Source organism: Anser brachyrhynchus (assembly GCF_964034855.1).
Source record: "Anser brachyrhynchus genome assembly, chromosome: 3".
NCBI classification, from domain to species: Eukaryota; Metazoa; Chordata; class Aves; order Anseriformes; family Anatidae; genus Anser; species Anser brachyrhynchus.
In genome coordinates, this window is record NC_137696.1 from 78,134,923 (window position 1) to 78,159,124 (window position 24,202).

The 24,202-nt window shown below is 41.9% G+C and overlaps 1 protein-coding gene across 8 annotated transcripts in view; it reads left to right on the forward strand.

Moving 5' to 3' along the window:
* Nucleotides 1-22,688, forward strand: part of BEND3 (BEN domain containing 3) — a 156,608-nt gene extending 133,920 nt beyond the window's left edge. The window contains exons 1-4 of one of the 8 annotated variants that reach the window (XM_080586956.1): nucleotides 1,762-1,881; nucleotides 11,898-11,942; nucleotides 12,408-12,631; nucleotides 17,732-22,688. In XM_080586956.1, the coding sequence (XP_080443082.1) occupies nucleotides 11,909-11,942; nucleotides 12,408-12,631; nucleotides 17,732-19,984 (2,511 nt within the window). In that variant the 5' untranslated portion in view covers nucleotides 1,762-1,881; nucleotides 11,898-11,908 and the 3' untranslated portion in view covers nucleotides 19,985-22,688. Of the gene's footprint in view, nucleotides 1-1,761; nucleotides 1,882-7,927; nucleotides 8,069-11,897; nucleotides 11,943-12,407; nucleotides 12,632-12,889; nucleotides 14,690-17,731 lie in introns of those variants that run through there. The other 7 variants (XM_080586965.1, XM_080586966.1, XM_080586967.1 and 4 more) reach the window with 7 other exon arrangements.
* Nucleotides 22,689-24,202: the final 1,514 nt, after the last annotated feature.

Sequence of the window (24,202 nt, forward strand, 5' to 3'; positions counted from 1 at the left end):
TATAGAGCAGAAATGAGGTGGAGTTCAAACTGGCATGTATTTTCTCAAGGGCTCTGAAATTGAGTTTGGGATTCGTTTGGCATGCTCTGTCCTTATGGTTGCCTTTGCTTAATCCCACTAAGTAAAGGATTTGAGTAAAAGCCAACTGGGATGCAGCACTACTTAGCAGCTGGGCCAGGTGTTAGAACGTTATACCCTTTAAGTAAACCTTCAGTTAGCTTTACGATAAAGGCAGAGGGCAAATCATACCGTAAACTTCATAGTGCTAACAGACTCAGAAAAGTTCCTGGGAAGTGCTCTTCATCTCTAAGGAGTAAAAGAATTGCTAGCGGTCGAACGCTTGTCTTGGTAACAAAATGTATCCTTCATTCAAGCCATCCACCAGAGTAGTTTTAAAGTTGGTAGTTCCTGCTTTTAAGGGCTCCTTCAAAACAGTTGTCTATTAATAACAATAATAAAAAGAGCAGCCAAAGTTAAAATCAACAAACTATTGTCTGGTAGGATTATTCACCGAGTATGACACTGCGAACATGCCAAGAGCCCAAAATTCCAAATTTAGAAGAATAACCACATAAATGGGAGAATGAAATTTTAGAGAACCGTTTCTAACGGAAACGCCTAAAACCTGAAACATTTTTTAAAGATCCACTCCTCATATTGCTCAGTCTGAAGGAAATTGGAAATATCTAGTGCTGAACGGGGGCAGCAGATTTATCTGAGATTTTTTTTTCCTGGAAAGTTGTTTCTCAGTTGCTTGACTTGCATGTTTTTATATGTGCTCTTACTAGAAGAAAAAAAAAAAAAAAGTTGGCTTGTTAGAGTGAAATGCAGTGTCACAGATAACAAAAGCTTTATCTGCAAAGTTTACAGCAAAGGTGTTTTGCCTACATGTTCAGTTGCCTTGATACTTCTGTTCAGTGGTTCTTTATGCTGGAATCCTTCGCCCTTCATGGCAGGACCCATCCTCGGCTATTTATTTTTAATAAAGTAACACCTTTAGCCTCAGCTCTGGAGAAGGTGAGGCGATTACAAGGCAAGCTGTGTGATTTTACAAAAAAACGGAGCTATTTCATGTCCCCAGATTAAGTCCGTTGTGCAGGGAGCCCCGCCACGAGGAGCTGTCAGCGCTGGCACGCCGCCGACCCGCGTCCCCACACGCGAAGCGCACAACTGGACTTTATAGAGATACGTGGATTTTTATGTATTTATTTATCTTTAACCGTGGATTTTTATTTTTTTAACCGGCGTGCCGTGGGTGTGCGGTGTGTGTGTGTGGGGGGGGAGCCGAGCCCGGTCCCGTCACGCCGTGAGGGGGAGGCAGCGCGGGCTAACGGCCGCCCAACGGCCGCCCAACGGCCGCGCGGGGGCCACGTGCTCGCGCGTGGGCGAGCCCCCCCCCTCCCCCCCCCCCCCAACCCCCGGCGGCGGGGACGCGCGGCGCGGGGGCGCGCACGCGGGGTCTCCCTGCGCGTCCCCGTCTAGGGGCGGAGTGGGGGGGGGTTAAGGAAGGTGTGTGTGTGTGTAAGGGGGGGGGGTGATAGCGCCGCGCCCCTCCCCCTCTGCCCCTGCCCCGGGGCGGCGGGTGGCGCTGGCCGCGGCGGCTCGGGGCCCGGTGTCCTTGTGCGGAAATGACACACGGTCCCGTCACGTCACGCGAGAGCGCAGCGCGCGGACCCTCGCACACAAAGGGAGCCGGGCGGGGGGCTGGGGGCCCGCGGGGGTGTGTGTGGTGCGCGTGGTGTGTGTGTGGTGGTGGTGGTGGGGGGGGGAGGACGGGGGGGGGGGGGCGGTGGGTCGGGGAGAAAGGCGGGCGCTCAAGCGGCGGGACCTTCTCCGGCCGCCCGCCCGCCCCCACGCCGCGACACGCCACGCCGCGCTGAGGTAAGTCCCGCACGGCCCCGGGGGGAACGAGCCGGGAGCGGGGAGAGGGAGGCTGCGGGAACGCGCACCCCCCCCCTCACGGCCGCGCGCACCCCCTCCCCTTTCACCCCCCCCCCCCCCTCCCCAAGTGGGTGTCGGTGCGGCGGGCGCGGGCCCTTTGTTCGCCGCCCGCACCGTTGCCATAGCGCCGCGAGGCCGCGGGGCGCCTCCATCTGCGTGCGTGAAGCGGGGAAGGGGGGGGGGGGGGGAGAGAAAGAGACAGCGCGGGGCGGCCGCGGCGGCACCTCCGCCTCACCTCGCTGCCCCCCGCCCCCCCCCACTCCACCGGCCGCATGGACCCGCCCGCGCGGGGCGCTCGGACCGGAAGCGCCGCCGCCCGCCCGCCTGCCCGCCCGCGGAGCGCGGCTCCCACCGCGGAAGCGGCCCCGGCCGCCGCGTGCGGGGCGGCCCCAGCCGCAGCCCCCGCCTCGGGGCGGGGCCGCGCCTCACGGCGCCTCACGCGCGACCACGTGGCAGCCTCGGCCCGCCGTTAAACGGCCCCCGTCAGATAGCCCCCGTCATTAAGCACCCGCTCGTTAAGCACCCCCTCGCTAAACACCCCCTCATAAAACAACGGCCCCTCAGAAAACAACACCCCTCCGTTAAGCGCCCCCTCATTAAATATCCCCTCATTAAACGCCCCCCCCCTCAAATACTCCGTCATTAAGCACCCCCTCACTAAACACCCCCTCATAAAACACCCCTTTACTAAACATCCCCTCGCAAAACAACACCCCCCCGTTAAGCACCCCCTCATTAAACATCCCCTCATTAAACGCCCCTCCCCCCCAAACACCGCCCCTCCCAGCATCAGGCAGCCACGCAGTGTGATTATTTTTATTTATTTTTTATTTTTTTTTACCAGGTGTTTTCGTGGCTTGGGTCAAGCCAGTGCATAAAAATGACTTACTAACTTCATTATCATCTTAAAGAGGGGGTTTGAAGCGTTTGGGGATCGGATAAGGTGGTATTCTGAAGTAAAACATGAGGATAAGGGGAGGGGGTGAAGCACTGAGGAAAACGGGCTGCTTCACGCAGATCTAAAAGAGGAGAAACCAAACTAGCATGTTAATGCTGGAAATAACCTGGGTTAGCACTACACCGACCACTGAGGTTGGCATTAGAGAAAGTACACAGGAGACGAGGAGAAAATTTCATCTTCAGGCACCACGTAGGAAAACTGTGCACTGCTTCTCTTATTATCACTTTTGAACTGCATCTGTGCACGCAGTTTAACATGAAACACAAAAAAGCCCCAACTTGAGAGCATGCCCTGTAAGAGCAAAATGTTGCCCTGTTGGCAAAGTGCCGTCGTTGCAGATTGGCTTCAGTGGGGACCTGAAGCTTCCTGTCCTCCTCTACTGGGCAGCAAAGGAGGTTTTCAAACTATGTTAAGTATAGGGATTTTATTGTCCATAAGGGCAAAGCTTCCAGCAGCAGCTGCTCGTTCTTTTACAGATATTTTTTTCATGGTTTTAAAACTTGTTGTGGTTGCATTTTTAGTTGGAACATGATTGTAATGCTGGAATATGGTTTTCTAAGGCACTTAGTGTTTCTCCTGCAAGTATAGGATATCAAGAATACATTTTATTGAAAACTTTCATTTTGGGGTCACTATCAGCACCCCTACTATCACAAAATTGACAGAATAGAAGCCATCTGCTCTAAGTATTCTTTATATTCTCTGTGTGCATTTTGCCCTTTGTTCAGGTAACTGAAGCAATGTTCTTATTCCATGGTTTCTTTAAGATGAGTGGACTATTTGAAATCAGATGGTATATATATTTTAATTGACTCAGTTTAGGGTGTCAGACTTGCATCTTCAACCTGCTACCTGCTCAAGTGACTTCCCATGCCTTTTCAAAATTCCTTTTCAGAAAAAAAGTCATAATTTCTAAGGAGACTTGACTGAATGCATACAAAGCACAGTCAGACATTCAGAGCGAACAATACAGATTTCTTTCTTTTTTTCTTATCTGTTTGTTGCAGTAGCTTTAGGTGTAACTTGGCATCAGTAAGTGAAGGTGTTTCAGGTGGTAGTATGCTGACAGTGACCTTCTCCAGTTACCTATTCTGAACTTCGGGCAAATGAGGATGCTGGTGAGGTTTTCAGCAACAGGAGGATATTCAGAAAGGAAATAAAAACATTAATGAAAATTCCAGAAAGCCCAGAAAAAAAAAATGTTTGTTTTGTTGTGTTTGAGAAGGCCTTGTCAATATTCTGCAAGATTTCCAGTCAAGTCACTGACCCCCTGAGCAGGAAGCAAACATTGCCTCTAGTAAGTGCACTCGAGGGCTCAGTTTTTGGAGTGGTATTCATGTGTGATTCTGTTAAATTGAATTTGGGTGGCATTGGATTTTTAGAAGTCGAAGAAATCAAATGTACCCAAAGGATAATTGTAATAGTGAAATTACCGAACCCAGTGCTGCGGGTAGGAAGTAGGAGCTCTGACTGACTGGGCTCCCAGGCCAGACCCAGAGTTTTCAGTCATTCAGGTCTGGTCCCACGACGCAGCAGAAGGGAGAAAGGCACTTTGGACAGTCTCTCCTGGGACTGGAAGGGCTGGAGGAGCCCCCCTTAGGAGCAGGTGCTTGCTCTGGTCATTTCAGAGAGGTGGGCAGGGCTCGTTCTGAGACATGACGGACAGTACATCTGCTGGCAGCGGGCTGTCAGAGCGCTCTCCCCTCACGCCCTGCCCGCGCCTGCTTCCAAGACCACGGGCTTCCCTGTGGAAGGATCAGCCGCTTTCTGTGTTTTTGAGCCACAGGACAGCACGGGTTAGAAGGGACCTTGAAAGATCGTCGGGTCCAACCTTCACTGGAAAAGGGAGCCTAAGTGAAATTATCCGGCACCCTGTCCAGTAGTGCCATGAAAACCTTCGGTTAAGAGGACTCCACCATGTCTCTGGGAAATGTGTTCCTCTGTAAAAAATATCTTACAGCAAGACAAAACCTCTCCCAGTGAGACAAAACCTCTCCCAGTGAGACAAAACCTCTGCCAGAGCTGCCTGTACCCATTGCCCCTCATCCTCTCTGTGTGGCTCCTTGGGTAGAGAGTGCCTCTGGCCTCTTTGTAGCCACCCTTTACTAGAAAGCTGTGATGAGTCCCCCCCGAGCCTTCTGCAGGGTGGGTAAAACGAAAACTCCTTCTGCCTTTCCCCATGGGGCAGGGTCTTCAGCCCTTTGATCATCTTTGTGGCCTGCCTTTGGCTGCTCTCCAGTCTGTCTGCGTCTTTGTTTTTGGGTTGTGAGGTTTTGAATTGTTTTCCCCAACACGTGCTTCACGTGAAGTGCAGGCAGAAACCCCGAGACAAGGAGCAGGACCTCAGGCTCTTTACTGTCTCATGAGTAATCGCTGTCCCTTGCAAAAGATGAGTATACACACAGCAGTTTTGGTTGGCTTCAGGTAAACCACAAGGTAATTACGGAGCATTGTTATCTTGTGATAAAGTTGTGTTGCAGGGAGGCATGTGTAAGAGAAGGAGCTACTTCTTTTTTTTTTTTTTTTAATTTCTGTTAAAAAACAAAGCAAAATAACAGCATTTCAGTGTACTGATCTTGTAAAATTTAGCCAGTGTTATCTCCTTAGACTATCAGCTTTTTAGGCATTTGCATCCTTTATTTAACTTTACTAGGCTACCTGCCTGTTAAGAGGAGTGTTCTACCTTTCACTGCATGCCGAAAGCAAAGAAATTGAACGGTGTATTCCACGTAGGCTTTAAACACATTCTTAGTGTTGCTAGCAAACACTGTGTCAGATCTTTTGACCAAAGTGTAAACAACAATTCACATCTTCAGACACAAACAAAACTCAAGTAGAATACTTCTCACTGAAGCCTGTGAGTTTTTTGTGTGAAGCAATGTACCACCATGAGGCAATAAAAGGAATAAACGTCTCACAATGCACAATGTCTAAAAAAACCTGTTACATTATTAATTGTTATTAATAATAACATATAATGAAGAAATAGAGACGTTCCTTCCAACCCACATGGGATACTAAAATAGTTAGTAGGATCATGTGCGTTCAAGAAGCAGCATCTACACATTTAGCATGCATTAATGAATCGAACAGTACAATGTTTTGCAAGCATTTAAAATTAGAAATAGAAAACTTCTATAAAACTGATAACAAATTCTTATTATATTAGAGTATACTAGTTAAGATAATTAAGACTCATTTTAATTTTGTGGTATGTAATCAAAATTGCATACCGCATCTGAGCACTTTTATCCTTTCCTACGTGTTTTTTACGCTACATTTTTTTCCCCAGTTGTCAGAAATTACTACACTGGATGTGGGTGTTTGTAAAGAGTTACCTTTTAGTTAGAAACAGTAGAGGAACAATATTTTTCCTGTTCTTGTTTTTGTTCTGCTTTTGTTTTTTAAGTCAGTGCTTAAAAGTGATCAATCAGGCTTCCTTCAAGAATGATTGCAAGGGCAGAGAACTGCCTTGATCTTGAATTATCAGCAAGATCTCGGAGAACTGCCTTGATCCTGTATTATCAGCGCGATCTTTTCCCTTTGCATTTTGTTCACAAGACAAGTAGGAAAAACATATTCCACGGCCAACTAATTAGTAATTGTTAGGTATAAATAGGAGGAGAATGTCCATCATGGGATGATTTAAGTTAGGCTTATGATTCAATTTGCTTTTGTATCAATTATCAATATCTAAGTAACCTAAGTTATTATCGGTAACTAAGTAAGCTTTTGTGCTACTTTTTAAAGTAGCATTACACATTGTGCATTGTAGCATACGAGATGACATGAGGCTGAAATACATTTGGAGCATGATTTGCAGTTTGCTCCCTTATTCATAAATCTTTCGTACCTAAGTGTTTTAAATCCTTAAGGCTTCTATGCATATTTCAGGAGGCACATTTTTGACAGATGGATCACATTTTTTGCTCTATTTGCAACAGCAGCAGCAGGGTAGTAGTTAGCACTAAATGCACGGGGGAGCGTAAACATTCCCAAACCTCTTTTTTATAAGGCATTTTTCCAAGCTCTGGAACTTGCAGCATGGAGCTATGTGTTGAGCTTTTCTATTAGCAATGGGTATTTCTGTCTGAATGTTTGATGTTGTTACCAAAATGGTGCAACACAATTAAGTGTCATAACCTGGGAAGTCCTTGAAATAGAGGCATGTGCCTGAGTGATGTGAGTGGGAGCAGGGATTGTGCTTCCCCTTCATTGAGCTCTCCCTTTCCCATGTCTAATCTGTTGAGAAGGGAGGGCAGGATCTGTGGGAATGGGATTTGGGCAATAGTGACAGCCGAGGTGTGCTAGGACCCCTCTTCATTCCCAGCGCCCTCGCACCCCAGCCTTCTGTTCCCCGTCCCGCCTGCCCTCCAGCGTGCCCGTCGCCCGGGGGTGAGACCGCTCTTCTAGGATTTGGGGACCTGCAGCCTTGTCTCCGCTGCAAAATCAAGAGCAGGAAAGTAAACAAACAAGCAGCCCCACAGGTTTTCTAGCTCCCAAATAGCTCTTTAACCATAAATACCCCGTGCTTATTTATGACCGTCCTCTGCGAGAGCCCTGAAGTACCAAGCGCATTCTGAAAACGGCTGTTGAGTCTCAGGCAGTAGGCCAGATGCAGAGTAGCTCCTCGTGTAGCAATCTCGGCAGAAACCTGGTATCTAGAAGCTGTAAACACCTTCAGGTTCAGCTGGTAGCTGAGTGGGATTTCTGGATCTTGCTGCAAGTCTCAAGATCACAAATCAAATGCTTAGACTGGTGTCTAGAGTTAGACTAATGCGTGTTTAATGTATTTGAAGTAGCCTGAACGCGGAACAGGAGGGCACAGTGCTATCTATCAGATCAGTTCCCTGCAAATAAGCTCATCATACGTTAGGTTAAAAAGAATAGTATTGTTTTTTCAAATCATTTCAAATCTATTCACTTCTGTTAGAAAAACAAAGCTTTAAACAAAGCTTCTTACCTTAAGAAGACTCCTTTTTGGTTCATCTTTTTTAACCATTTCAGAATTGTAAGGGTGAGCCTAGAGGACAGAGGGAACGCCTGTGTCTTCTTCCCAGGTGAGGGCTGGCACCACACAGGCTGCACTTCATGCCTCCTCGCTGTCACCCAGAGGTACACGTACCTGCAGTACCAGCACTGGTAGCTATCAGTTTAGACGGGAAGGTGAGTGCCTGCTGATAAGTCAGGAAGGTATTTCTTTTGGGGACGCTGATCACATGGAAGTTACAAACTGCGTATTGTTGTTGAGAGTTTTCAAACAGACAAAACGTAGGCAGCAAAGTCTAATGATCTGTTGTTCACGTTCTGGGGATAGGGTCCATTTACCTCTTCTTCCCTGGGTGTTGAATTTGTCCAGGTGCTACACATCTCCCTGTCCATCCTACGTGAGGTAGGTTTAGCTAATGGCTGTACTAGAAACAGACTGCCTCTAATCAGTAGCGGTCTCTTTGGGAGAGAAAGTGAGAGCACTGGCTGTTCGCTTCATCTTTAGTGTTTGGAGGTGCACGATCCATCACCAGGGTTATAAGAGTTATTCTTTCAGAGTGTTTTACCGTAAGCATAAAAAAGAATGTGTCAGTTTACCTATTCTGAGCCTGTTGCGTTAGGTGTTTCTAAAAGGTTCGCAAATTCTTTGGAAATGAACTCTTTATACAAGATGGACACCAGGAAAGGCTCCTAAAATAATTCACTAATTTCAATATTTACAGGCAAAACTCTAAAACTTGAACTTTTGGGTTTATGTTCATAATTCATAAAATGTGATTTTTTTTGGTCAGTTTAGGTGGAAATATGAGAAGTTTCAGCAAAAATTTAAACATACATGTGCACAGCCAGCTCCAGTCGACTTCGTTAGCATCAAGATCTGGCTGTTAAGGTGCCCGCTCCTGCAGGTGTTGGCATGATTTGGACCCCTGCGTCCAGGCCCCCATTTCACAAGATGCAAGCCCGGCGGTGTCCCAGCATGACCGTGCTGCTCGGAGCCTGGCCTGATTGCTTGCCTGCCCCGTTTCTTCTCTGAATTAGGAGACAAGTAACCCAGCACAAAAAGAAGTGAATTATTTTCTGTCAGTTTATCGAGCTGAAAGAGCTCGGTGGAGGTGGGGTGAGCAGCCATGCCTGGCAGGGGGAGCAGATGGGACCACGTGGCAGGAAACTACAGGGGCAGCTGACTCCTGTCTCTCAACAGAAGTTGCTGCGTGTGCTTAATTTTCTCATAATACCTGAGTTCTTACAAATACCACAGAAGATAGGAAAACAGATAGGAGAGAGATTACTAGGGATCCCAAAAAGGAAGAGGTTGGAGCTCATGCTTTGTTTGACACCCAAGAGCTGAAATACGAAGTCCAGTATTTCCTGGGTTCATCCAATCTGACACTTCTTTACTATCTGCTTTTATTTTCATTCTGGCAGTTTTCAAATAAAAAAAAAGCTTCAAGTAGTAGCACTACGTTTCAAATACATGGAACAAAACGTTCTGACTTAATATTATTTGACCTGAGTTGGGGATAGCTTGGCCTGCCCGATGTTGTGTCCTTTAGAAAGTTAACAGTTAACCAGGGTATGCGCTTTGCTTCAGTTTTCACTTTTTTGCAGTTTTAAACAGTGATTATTCAGAGCCTCATTTATCTTCTCGTTACAATTTGCTTCTATTTTCTTAGTATTCTCCTAAAGCATTCTTCCTTTTTGGATAGCAGCAGTAGCAATAGTTACAAGACAAATACATTTCCATATATCCTCTCCTAAGTATTTTGTGTTGTTCCCCCCGCCCCCGCTTTTATATTCTGTTCTTCTGGCTCCGTGTTTACCAGTACACCAGCTAGCAGTGATCTGCTCTGATAGAGCTGTCCAGGATTCAGCTGGAAGACCTGAGCGGTTTGATTTCTGTCGTAGAGCACTCGGCAGTAGCAGCAGCTGGTTTGCTTGCTTTCACCTTAGGCCCTCATATAAAAGATTGTGTCTCACAGTTCTTGGGCGCTTCCCCATTTTGGTTTTGTACCACGTCCCTTGGAGCTAAGCCTGATGCAGTGGACGGAAAGTCTGGAAATTGAATGTCAGTGTATCTCGGATATCAGGGCAAAACATGAACTGCTAGTATAATGTGCTTTTCTTAAAGTCCAACATAGCTTTTTGATGGTGCTGTACAAAATACAATGTTTTCTTAGGATTTTTCATACAGGACTTCAGTGGCTGTGTCTAAATTCGTAAATACTATTAAGCTAGTAAGGCTGGGTATTAGTCCTCACCCGTTCTTACCCGGTGGTTCAGCAGTTGGTGTGGGCCCCTACAGAACTTGTAGAAATTTAAGCAAAGTGATTTTAGTACTGTTAGGCTGGCGTAATTTGTGTGTGGATCAATTCATAAATGCAAGTCCCAAAAGAGGGGATTATGGCAGGTAGGAGGAGGTATCTGAGGGGTTTATAGTAGCTCCGTGTACAGCTGAGGGATACTTTTTCTGGTGATGAGATGAAGACAATCTCACGTTATCCTCTTAAGGATGCCCTTTACAAGGCTGTATGTAAGGGCCATGTAGAAGACGAGTGTGTCAGAGGATATTTGGGTTTCTGGAGTGGCCCAGTATGAGTAGATTTTAACTTCATGCATCTTTTGTTTGGATGTGTGCTACCTGTTGTGGTGCAGTCATACAAAACCTTACTCTGAATGTGATCTCATGCTTACCATTAACAGCCATCCGTGGGTGGCAAAGAAAAAATAAATTCACAGCTACTCAATATTCAAATGTTTTTATTTTTTTAGCAATATTGTGAGGTTATATTTTTTTAAAGTATCCAACACTATTTGAAAATAAGGGAAAGTGGTTTTTTTCCTAAAACATACCGTCTTCCCCCTCCTCACTCAAATCTCTCATTTAGATTTCATTGTAATTCCCACTCATAGGCTGTGTGTACACTTTTGATGGATTGTTTGCTTTTATTCACCTGCTCCAGCTAGAAACAAGCCTCTCTTCCTAGTAATACCGACAAATTTCAGGCCTTGGTTAAAGGATAGACACAAACAGTTGAAATAAAACTGTACGAAGAAGGAATCTAACTGTGGAAATTGTAAAGTAATAATAATCCGGCCAAGTAAACATAAGGCTGGGCGTAGATGAGCGTGAGTGGTGTGTGACAGTTTTCCAGTCACCAGTTTACCAGTTGAGAGTGTCAGGTTGCAGCTGTGTGTGTACCTCCTGAGGGCCAGGGAGCTCTCAGGTTGTTTGCTTTGCAGATCTCCGAAAGACTTAGAATATCTTTTGGGAACATGTCCACAGACTGATGTTTATCCCGAGTAATTATCCAAATTAGTTTTCAAGGAAACAGAAATAAAACTGAGTCTTGCATATGAGAAGTAATGCTAAAATCATGCTAGGATAAGACAGATTATTTGCTTTTCCTTACAAAAAAAACCACAAAACATTCTTACATTATTTAGAGGCTGTTGGCTTACAGTAAGAAAAAAGGTAGTTACTGCAGATCTACAGGTTGCTCAGTTCCAATTAATGCAATCTGTATCAGAAGATCAACGATTTTAAAGTGAAACCTTATTCCAGCATATGTATATTCCACTTTATGATGAGTTTTACTTTTGCTATGACTCTGGGTCACCCACAATGACTGCATGAAAACATTTGACTGTAATAAGAAGCGGTAACTTAGTACAGGATGGAGAATTCAATACAGATAACTTTCATTTCTGTGCTGCCAAGATACTTTATAAAGATGGTTAAAACAACTTTCTCAATACCGGAAAATCACACGTTGTTTTAAATGACTTCCTAGCCATCGTGTGTGGTCTGCGGCAGAGTTCACGTGTTGACAGGTCTATGGCTGGCAATGAAATTTACTGAAAATCCCTAGTTACTGCAAAAGTCCGTATCCATGGGCTGTTAACGCCCAATGGCTGTGGAGTAAAAGTAATTACCAAAACAGATGTAGGTGTGTCCGGATTCCAAAGATGCTGATACCTGGTTTTGTATTTTTGTTTTGTTTTTTAGTGAGATAGAAGATGAATTCAGCTGAAATCACTGATGATGACGAAGGTAAAATATTGTACCACTGTGTAACTTGCAATCAGGCAAAAACAGTTGTTGAATGGAAACCTTGTAACCTGACAACGAATGCACTTGGATCAGGACAAATTAATTTAATGGTTTTTGAAAAGCTATCTAAAATACACCATTATCTTTTTTACTCATTATATTTTCTGCTCTACATCCTTCCTCCCCCTCCAAAATATCTTCCTACTGTAACTTTATTTGTTTATACTTTAGACTCTTCTTCGGGGAAGAAACTGTCATTTACTGGATGACTGTTTGGTTCCTAGCATAATAAAAGCTTGACTTTGGGGTGGCCTCAGCATACACTTATTGTGCAAGTCATAAAAAAAAATGATGTTCTTCAAAACACATTTTCATAAAAAGAAACAAAACACAAAAGATTGTATTAAGGCTGTCATGGTTTTCTGGAGAGAGTGCTTTATCTTTCTAAACCTTCTCTTTTTCCAGTAAAAATTCCTAAAAAAAATATTGTGAAAGTAGAAACAGAAAATGAAGATGAAGCTCTAGACTGCTCGGTAACATCCAGATCTTCTGAGAAACACTCACTGGATGGCGCAGTTACTTGCCTACAGGATTCCAACAAACGGAAACAGACCTCACTTGGTTGTGATGGTTCAGGGAGCCAGCAAGATGTCTTACCCAGTGTGAAGAAAAGACGCTTTACACAAGAGGTGACTTCTCTATACATGACTGTGTGATTTTTCTGTTCATATTTTATAGGCTAAATTCATTGCTGTTATAAGCAAAATGCAAGTCATTTAACTAGATTTGCATTAATAATGAGTCTGAGTCAAATATGGCTGATCTTGACCCAGTTCACAAACAATACTTGTCTGGGCATTTCTTAACGTGGGAGCAATCGTATCTATGAAATACATTTACAGGTTAATTCATTCATTTGAAGTATATTTTTATTGTTTTTCAGAGAACGTAGGAGCAGCTAGGGATTTGGATTGACTGAGTATGACTCTGAGTACAGTCCCTCTCATGTCACACAGTCCTTCAGCTGGATCCTCAGTGGTAGCATCAGGGCTGTAACTCTCTTCTTTTCGTGACACAGATGTCAGTGAGACGAGCATACATTTATGTGTTACTTGAACAGTAAAAATTCAGGGATGCAGAAGACTTCAGCATACCAAGAATGGAATGTATTACAACTTCTTCAGCATCCCAGTTGTGACAATCCAGACGTTTGTCTAGCCAGTGAAGGAGATTCCAAATCTCTTCAGTTATCGCCTTCTAGTGTTTCACCTCCCTAGTGATTGGAGACGTTTTCATTAATCTTTGTTGAAACTGAGCAGGTTTCTCTTTGTCCTTGTTCTTTCCGGCAGGGAGAGCAGTGACCATCTGTTCCTAAAAAAAAGTCTTTTGCACGTGGGAAAACTGGTGTGATGCCGTCCACCCTTGGCCCTTCCTTTTCTAGACTAAAATTCTGTCTCTTCAGATCTTCTTCAGGAGTCACCTTATATTTTTGTTGTTCTCTTTGAGATTCCCAGAAGGGTAGTGGTCAGTGTTGGATAGTCAAATCTCTCCTAACACCCTCTGGAACAGTATAATGACCTCCTGTTTTTCACACTCAGCACTTTATTAAAATAACCTAGATTCAAATTCATCCTCTTTTGAATAACTTCAAGCCCCGGGTTATATTTAGTTTATGACCTACTCTAATGCACATATCCTTTTCTGCTGTTCTGCTACTTAGCCAGTTACTCTGTGTTGTGTTTGTGCATTTCATTTCTCCTTTCTAGCCATAGCTCTTCATATTTGTTTTTCTTGACTGTCATCTCTGTAACTTCTTGGGGCTCTGTTTTTATTCCTGAGTTCCTGTGGTAGGTAGGTTTTAATCTTATAACACCATTTCTTTCTTTTTTCCTTTCTCTTTTACTTTTTGCAATTATTTTACTTACAATAGAAATCTTTAAAGAGCTGCATAATGGTCTCTGAACTCTGCTTTCTTTGTATTTCACTGTTTGCCTTTAATACATTTTAAAAATTTGTTTGAAATGAATTATAACCTTGGATTTATTGTATCAGAAAGTGACCCAGTAACAATGATGAAAAATCATTCTTGACTGACCTCAGTGAATCAGCATGTTTACTTAAATTAACAACCAGAAATAGTCCTCAATGCTAACAATGTTTTTAAAGTGCACTGCTTTTCTAGTACCAATATTTTGTTTCAGTTGATGACTTCATTAACTATTTCTGTTTAAACAGATAACAAGATATTTTGGAGAATATTGTGCTTGTAGTGTATTTTTACTACATATCACATAGGCATCTGTATAGGATATAATTAGAGCTGTACTTTTTATGTTATATAATTATTCTATTGGGTTGGTGATTATATTACCGAATGACTTCCTATGAGAAGACATTAAACTTTTTTATAATCATTCTGATTGTCATTTCAAAATCAGAAAATATTTTTCCCTAAATTCCTTAAAAATAATTTTAAAAAATCCCATGTAGGAGAATATAAATTAAAAAAAATGCAGAAGACATTTCCAAATTCTTATGTATTTGATAGATTTTAAAAATACTTTTCTTGCTCAAATATATTTATTCTTCTTTATTTGTATGCTAGAGTATTATGTTCTCTGTTTTTACAGATATTGGGACTTTGTTTATAAAGTGTGATAAAGCTCATAAATTACCTGGACTTTAACAGTGAGGAGAGCAATAGCTAAACAACTTTTAAAACTTGGCTTAGGACTCCAAGAGATAATGTGAGAGATTATTTCATAATGAATTATATTGGTCAGTGTTTACCAAAATGCTGCATTTTGGACATTTTCAAAGAACGTATATAAAACAAAAATTTGCTATGCAAATGTGATGTATAAAACAGCACAATATTATCTATATTGAATCTTATAAAAAAATCTCTTTGGTTGTTTTTTGACCGTACATTAAAACTGATCATCTTAAATGGAAGTGGTATTATCTGAAATGCAGTAAAGACACTGAAGGCACTAAAGATCAGTGTCTTTAAAAATTACAGACAGTTAATTTAAAATATTAAATACTAGGGTAATTGGAGAGTTGAAGAAAAGCCCCATATTTATGCTGTGAATAGTGCTGTTCCCAGATAGAAACTGTATAAAGACACAATAATTGAAAGCAAAAGGGAAGGACGATGAGACTGCTTCTGAAATAGGAAAGGCTTAAACGTAGGCCCAAATGTGTTGTCATCTGTTAGCCGAACGTTGACTGTGTGCTTCTGAAATGCAGATACCCAAATCCCTCCCGCAGCCAGATCCAAATGTTGCGAGCTGCCTTAGTGAAAGGGCAGGAGTTCTGCAGCCGTCGCAGCAGAGGTCGGCCGTGGTTCTTGGCATGAATGCAGCTTTTGCTCCAGAGCACCGCATCCAGATCCGAGAACGCAGCCTTTCAGAATATTCACTGTCAAAGTGCCATAAGATGCTGCAGTCAACAAATGTGTGCTGGTTAATACACATTCCAATATCGCTTTATCCTGGCTCTGTGTATGGGGTGTGCAGTAATAGAAGGTACCCTCACATTGCCTAGATTTATTGTATAATTAAATAAGAAAAAAAAAAAAGGCAGCAGGAGTTCTGAAGTGAGCTAACAGACTGTTGGTGACCTCGGCAAGCTATTTAGTAAAGGATCTGAATGAATCATGCTCTGTCTGTGAGTGAATATTTGGAATATTCTCTGTAAACAGGAATGCTAGCAGAAAAAGCTAGCTGCTTAGGTAAAGAGATTTCACTTGGTATCAAAGAAGTATATTCTCCAGAATTGGAATTCTGTTTTGTTCTTTTGATCCAAAATGGTTAAAGAAGTTTGTAGCTCAGCCTGGGTGTCTGACTAGGCAGCAGAACAGCCCGTGGGTCCCTATTGTCCGAGGAGATTGTCATGACCTGCTTTCAGGTGATGTCCGCTTGGGAGAGCTAACTTACCATCTGGAAATGCCTCTGTTTCTCCACTGACAAGCACAGGGCATCTGTGCTGACTGCAGGGCCAGAATAGGAGCCTACGATTAGCTGGGAGCAATTTGGATCTGTCAGCCTCTTGTGTTTTGGTATAAGTCACAGCGACCTGATTTCAGTGGGGTATATCATACCTCTTGCTGGGGTAAAAGCCACACTTGAGGTGCTGGTGGTGGGGTACCCCAATTCTGGCTTCTTGCTGTCCCCATAACAAATGTGATCTACAGTCTTCCAAATGGGACCTGAAAGTCGGGTGTCCTAAGCACCACCGCTGCTAAGAATTGTGTGCACCGAGAAATGCATTGCCTTTATGTTACGCTTTCATTTGCCATCTGTCCATCCACACATCTCTGAGTGCACACACAAATTTTCATGTGTAGGGCTGTACGATGTGAATGAGAGCAGAATTTGGAACCGCAACTCCAATTTCATTGGGTTTGCTGGTTCCTAATCTTGGAGTGAAAAACAGCTTGTTCTGTTTGAGCATGCATTGCTTTAGAAATTGAAAAGTAATTAGATTCAGTTTGTCTCTGGAGTAGGCAGATGCCAAGTATGAGGACACATAGGGACCGGGCTAATTTTGTGGGTGTCACGGTTCTGTTTTTCAGAAAGGAACATTAATTCGAGTTCCTCATTGTAGGATGTAGTGGGGTCTTTGCTAGCATTTCAAATTGTTCATGGCTCTCAGCTCAGACATCAAGTCTGTGTTCCATTCGTTTTAATACTTGAATGCAAATTCTGTATTTTTTAAAATCTAATTAATGTTCTGCGGAACAAGCCAAGCCAAAATGTTTTAGTACAGTCTTTTCTAAAATCTGTGAATGTTTTCTCATGTTTGGATTCTGTATGGTGAATTTTGATTATGTTGTATCTACTTAACTTCATAAGAATTATTTGCAATATCCATCTGTTTGAAAAAAAAAATAAATCCCCAAGCCCTGCATATTTACTGCGAGTTGATGAAAATGCTTGCTTCAGATTTCAAACAGTGAGGTAGAGTTAGAAATGATCGAGAACATGAATTTCTTAAGAGCTGACTCCTGTTTTTTATATAAACTATTTTGAAAATTGTAAAGCCATGAATCTAAATTTCTCTGCCTTTCAGAAATAGAGAGGTCTTAATTAAGCTTCCCTTTTTAAAAAGTCAATATCAAGATAATCCTAACTTTTTAAAAAAATGTTATTTCAATAAAATATTTTTAAAAATTACATTCTTAGAACTTTTTAAGAGTTGTACACCATTATAAAGATAAGACAAACAACAACAACAACAAAGAAAAACACAGTATAAACTTTTCACATCAGAAAGAAGAGAATAATAATAATTTTGGTGTCTTTGTGGTGTAGCCTTTATGTTATTTTCAAAACCTAACCTAAAGAGAGTGCTAGAAACATTAAATGTAGGTGGTGGAGGCAGTGGCAAGGTCACAGGACGAGGAGTCAGAAAATCTAGATTCTATTCTTGGCTCTCCTGCTGACTTGTTGCCACCCAAGTCCTCTACAGCTCAAGATTCTCATGCACAAGGTGGAGCATAATGATACTTAATTTGGGAGAGTATTTAGAGCTCTGTGGGTAAAGAGTGCTAAGGATTATAGTTGAATTTATATCTTATGGTGAAAGCCATGAGACAAGAGAAAATGAAAAAGACAAACAAGTAAGACTTTACCTTATTTTTGTTGATGTATTTTTCTAGTGAGTTTATTAATTTGATATGTGTAACAAATAATTTTCATGTAACAGTGCCTGCTTAAGGGGCACATGTCTATAGGTAGTATTTCTAAGGCAGTCTTACTAATACAATATTTGTTCGTTCAAAGGGCTGCAATTCAAACATGAAGAACAGAGACGCTGGCTCGCCCACTCAGGTAAATACAGAGCAGCCGAGCAAGAACAAGAATCCTAATATAACGTGGCTCTGTGAAGAAGAACCCTTCAGTGACATAACCACTTCGTCTTACAAGAAACCTCTCTATGGCATCTCACACAAAATTACAGAGAAGAAGAACCCCGCAGGAGCGGAGCAGTTTCCCTCTTACGACCTGTATGAAAAAATCAATCCCAGCAGTCCCTCGCATCTTCGGACTCTGAACGACCAGCGCAAGAGGGACTCTGCTGCAGCCATCGCCGCAGCAGCTGCTGCTGTAGAGTCTGACCCAAATATATATTCTTTGATACAGAAAATGTTCTACACGCTGAACACCCTCAATTCCAATATGACTCAACTTCACAGTAAAGTTGACCTGCTGTCTCTGGAGGTGAGCAGAATTAAAAAGCAAGTCAGTCCGGTGGAGTCCGTTGCAGATTTCAAGCCTCCCCCCGAGTACACGCTGACTTCTGCAGAGCTCAAACAGATCATGGATCAAAGCACGTCAGGGGGAGACCTGGCTTGCCGGTTACTAGTGCAGCTCTTCCCAGAGCTCTTCAGCGACGACGAGTTCAACAGAAACTGCAGCGCGTGTGGCTTTCTTAACAAAAGGAAACTTGAATCTCTTCATCTGCAGCTTATCCGTAACTATGTGGAAGTTTGTTATCCTTCTGTGAAGAATACAGCTGTCTGGCAGGTGGAGTGTTTGCCTCAAGTCAATGATTTTTTCAATAGATTTTGGGCTCAAAGGGAGATGGAAAATAGTCAGCAGAGTGTGCAATCGTCTAGTTTTTATGATACTGAGCAGGTAGAATCCTCTCATTTTATTGACGATAAAGAGCAGGAAGAAGCTTTGTCCTTGGACAGGAGTAGCATCATTGCCTCAGATTACATTCTGGATGCTCAGGATCTCAATGAATTTTTAGATGAAGCTTCTTCTCCAGGGGAATTTTCTGTTTTTTTGTTACATAGGTTGTTTCCAGAACTCTTTGACCACAGAAAATTAGCTGAAAGGTACAGCTGCTATGGAGACTCTGGGAAGCAACTGCTGGATCCTCATCGGCTTCAAATAATCCGTAGGTACACTGAAATTTACTTTCCAGATGTGCAAGAAGAAGAAGCCTGGTTGCAGCAGTGTGTTCAGCGAATAAACGAGGAGCTTGAAAATACGTATATGGATGGAAGTGAATGCGATCAGTTGAGAGATGACTGTTACGATTCCTCTAGTTTACCAGATGATGTATCAATCATAAAAGTGGAAGATAGTTTTGAATACGAAAAACCCGGTAGACGCTCAAAAAAAATCTGGCTTGTGCCCATTGACTTTGAGAAACTTGACTTTCCCCCTCCTGATTTTGATGTCCCTGTCCCAGATTATCTGTTGAACAAAGAACAGATTAAAAACATATATGAAAGTAGTCTTTCCATAGGCAATTTTGCCTCTCGATTGCTTGTTCTCTTATTTCCCGAACTGTTTACGCATGAAAACTTACGGAAGCAATACAACTGTAGTGGGTCTTTAGGCAAGAAACAGCTCGATCCCACTAGAATTAAATTAATTCGACATTACGTGCAGATACTGTACCCGAGGGCAAAGAATGACAGAGTGTGGACGTTGGAATTTGTTGGGAAGCTTGACGAGAGGTGTCGGCGAAGAGACACGGAGCAAAGACGCTCGTACCAGCAGCAGCGGAAGGTCCACGTGCCGGGGCCCGAGAGGAGGGAATTTCTCAGCTATGCAATAAACCCCGAAAGGTTTCGAGAAGAGTTCGAAGGGCCACCGCTGCCACCTGAAAGAAGCAGCAAGGATTTTTGCAAGATACCACTCGATGAACTTGTTATTCCTAACCCAGACTTCCCTGTGCCTTCTCTGTATTTGCTGTCTGATAAGGAGGTGAGAGAGATAGTACAGCAGAGCCTTTCAGTTGGAAACTTTGCTGCCAGGCTCCTTGTAAGACTCTTTCCAGAACTCTTTACTCCCGAGAATCTCAGACTGCAATACAACCATTCAGGTGCTTGTAACAAAAAACAGCTTGATCCTATCAGACTGAGACTGATCCGTCATTACGTGGAAGCGGTTTACCCCGTGGAGAAAATGGAAGAAGTATGGCATTATGAATGTATACCGAGCATTGACGAAAGATGCCGGCGTCCTAACAGAAAAAAGTGTGATATACTGAAAAAAGCAAAGAAAGCCAAGAAGTGACAGGCTCTTGAAATTCCTAAGACTTTGACCACTAAATTATTGTCAGGATGATGCTTTGTTTTAGCCTGAGGGGCCTGTCAGGGGCTGGGGTTGCTCAGCATCTAGGACAGTTAGGCACTAAGTTTGTTGCATTTTAACATGCGTGTTGCATCTATGTGGGCACTGCAGCAGTGGGAAGTGGCTTACTACATTTGTACATGGGTGAAGATCACAAGTCATCGGTGACAGAGCTATTAATGACTCGTTAAGAGCACGACCTTCACTGGTGCAAATACATGTATTGAAACTGTATTATTCCACTCCCCATTTCTGCATCTTCCTTTTTTATCACTTTCTAATAATAAAGATTTTTTTTTAAAAAAAATCATTGTGCTCTTCAGGGGCAGTTTTTCATTTTACACTTATAAACAGTCATGTTAGTTCTTTTGGAGTTTGAAATTTAAATTTAATTTAAATTTACTAGTCTAGTTGTTTTTGAAAGTGCCATATTCATTGAAAATCATTGGAATGTCTGACTTGACTTCTGCAGTAATTGCAGCTTTACGTTTGTTTTGTTCTTGACCATACTGAGATACTGAAAGTAGTAACACTGTGTCAAAGAATGGATCAGAGTGATGTAATTTCCGTTTTTGACTGTTACCCATGTTTTGTTTCTAAACATTCTGAGAATTGAACTATTGAAGAATTAAGATGTGAGCATGGACACAATGTGAATGTTTCTTTATGTTTCTTTATGTTGACACCGCAAGCTTGATCCTGCCCCTGTGAGTTTTATTTTTTGCTCAGTGTCACTGCTGGCACGACTAAGGATGGCTTGTGCGAGTAAAGCCAGCAGCACAGACCCAGGCCTATACCCGTGGAATGTATTGCCATTGCCTGCTTGCCACTCCATTTGCAAAATGCCAACGACAACAACAACATAATAAGCAACAAGAACTTAGAAAAATTTTAGACCTTACTCTCTGTCAAAATCATGATTCCAAAGGTTTCCAGCGTTAATACTGAATTGAATATATAAAAATTGCAAAGAGTACATGCAGAGATTGGTTCTGCTATGGAATTGAATGCTACAGGGTCCCCACGTATGAGCTGTGGTAATGTAACTCATTGTTTGCATCAGTGCAGCACCATCTGGATTTTTCAGGTGTAGGGGTACTGAGCTCCCTCATGTCGCCAAACTCATTTAGTGTAATTAGTATCTATTTGGAGACATAATTGTGTATGTATAACTTAGGTTCATACAGTCAAGTTTGCATCATTAATGTGTTCAAGTGTAACAGAGACCACCCAGAACCCAGTGTGACTCTGCTGTATGATTTGTCACTGGAGAGCACTGCTTTAAAACTAGTTTTCCTCTTTTTTTTTTTTTTTTTTTCCCTAAATACTGAAAGAAATGAAATAGGGAGTCAGACATGAATTTTTAAGTCAGTAGGGACGGTGATTGCTTACTGACCATCACTGGAACACCTTGGAGCAATTGTTGACGTTCTCTGTGGTCCTTTTTTGTTGTTTACTTAGGTGGGTCATAGTATCAAATTCTGAGTCTGTTCCAGTGTAATTTTCTATTTTAGCATTTGTAAGAAAGTACAAAATAATTGATATTTTTACTTCGGATTTTTAGAATTTATTGTTCTTAGAGTCATATTGATCCCTCCCTTTAAAAAGCAAAACAAAACATTTTGTCCTAATGGCAAGTATTAGCAAAAGTATATCATGTTAAACCAGGAATAAATCATAATAGATGGTAGCATTTCCTCGTTTTCCCCATGTGCTAGCAACATTCTCAAAGAATGTATGAAGAAAGTCATGAATGTACTAAATAATACACTGATACTGTTTATATCCATTTAAATGCTTCCTGTTGGTTTAAATAATAGCAGACCATGCACAAAATGGATATCAGAGCAAATACGGCTATAATAAAATGAAAACATTTTACCAAAGATAAAGAACTGATACCACAATGTCTGCATCTTTCATTTTAGTGCATAAATTTAGCAAATTGAATGTATCAGAAACCAAGACTTTCTCTTGTAATTGTATGCTACCTAGCACCTCTGTGAATTTTTTTACATGCACTTTTATGGGAGACATAAACTGACAGAAAATAATCAACAGCCTCTTAATTTTGTGTTGTTAATGCCTGACCAGAAGGTAAGAAATATGAAGTGCAGGTTTTCTTTGTAATTTTCTTATCTTAATGTCATGCATGTTTTACCACTAAGTGATGTTGAAGCTCCCAAAAGAAGTCGATAGATGTTAAACTTTTGTACAATTGACAGATGTTACTAGCTAGCATGCAAATTTGAGACATACTGGCTTTTACTGTGGGTGTGGATATTTTAGAATATTTTGAATCACCCTCTCCTGATAAGGCACAATCAGTCCATTTATCTTATAGACTAATTAGTGAGAAAGAGATTTTCACCTTTTGAAATGGCATTTTCAAAAGTGGGTATGGAAAGATCCTCACTGTTTTTTCTCTGAACTTCTGTGTAATTGCTGTGTACATTCCTTTCATCTCACTGTTCACAACCTTTCATGATTTGTTTGATTGTATGCTTTATGACCGATATCAAGAAAATACAGACGTATGGGTAGTGACGTAGCTCACTAAAGCTCACCCTTGCAGTGCATCTGAAGTACAGCCACTTCATCCAGTTGGTCTGTCCTGTAAATAAATTAAAGTTATATTATTTTCATACAAGAGGAATGTTGTCTGGTGATTGCCTGACTACAGTTACACGAGCAGGACTTTTTCCCTATAAAGTCTGTTACTAAGATCTGAGATAAACTTAGCTAGTCAGATTGACTACATACTTGAAAATACCCTGCTTTGCTGCAGCCATTTCTTTCTGTCTTTCAGAGTTCTTTTGTTTAAAAGAGCAAACTTGCCCTTTCAAAATAGTAGGAATATTGCTAGATACTTAAATGTCTGGAACATACACACACTAACTCCGTGTAGGTGGATGTTACTTTCTGCCTCTTGGGTCAGAAGATCCTGCTGAGGTGAATATTGTGTCTCTGTCTACCTATAATTTAAATGTATCACCTTTGGACAAGCACCGAATAGCTCGCCTCTAACAGCTTTCTGAAAGAAAAAGTGTAATACCTCCTAGCTGCGTGTTTTTGCGTCTTTCCCATCCCACACAGATTTAAACCTTGTTTAGAAGCATTGTAAAAGATGTAAAACAAAATGTCAAAAGGGAGATCAGGTACACATTAATTTATTGCCCATTAACTGTACTCAGCTGTTAACAAGCTTTCAAATGAGGAAGAGCTCTACTTGAAGTCAGCCACTTTGTTATGCTTAATGCATCATAGCCACCCGTGTTTCATGTTCCAGGAAATTAATATATATATTTCTAGATTTTTATTTAATCTGTTTTTTTTTTTCCAGTTATTGTTTGATATCTGTGTTATAAGAGTGAGAAGCAGAGTTGCGTCCTCGACACTACAAAGGCACACCAGGTCTAATTTCATGCTGGAACGGGAGGCTAACATTAATTCTACAGCCCTGAGAAGCACAGAAGAGAAATGTGCAGGTTTTGTTGATAATTTATTTTATTTAGCTTTTATTTCACTGATTAAAGGGATGTGAAACAGCCAAAAAATTCAATATGTCTTAAGCTTGCCAGTACTGAGGATGTGGCGTAAATTAACAGGTGTTCTTACTTGCCATGCACATTTCAGTTGATTGCATTTAAAATCTATGGTAGAGCAAGTGTGGTGGCAGGTTCAAGCCTATGACTTTCCTGAGTAAAAACTTGATCACTGTCATTGCCAAAATTTCTTCGTTTCTTCTGTTTGACTTCGGTTTTTCGTTTGTTTGTTTGTTTGTTTTTGGGTGGTGGTGGTGGTGGTTGTTTTTAACCATTGTTACTGCTGTTCTGTTGGCACTAACGCAGGAATGCAGGTATGTTTTCTACCTCAGTAACATTCTGAAAAAAAAAAACAGCACAACAAACACCTTTAAACGTGCTTGAAGTTGTTTAAATGAATAGCTTTAGTGCCCTCTCTTAATTCTGTCTTAGGATTGTCTTTGGCAAGAAGGGCTGAGAAAAAGAACCCCCCCCCCTCCCATCTATATGTCTTACCTAATCGCTTGTCCTAGTAAATGTCAAGATACACTCTTAATATTTACAGTACTTTTCAAACTTGATCTTCTCCATTATAGAAGTTACTCACATAAACTTCCCACTGGTAGTGCCAGTCTTA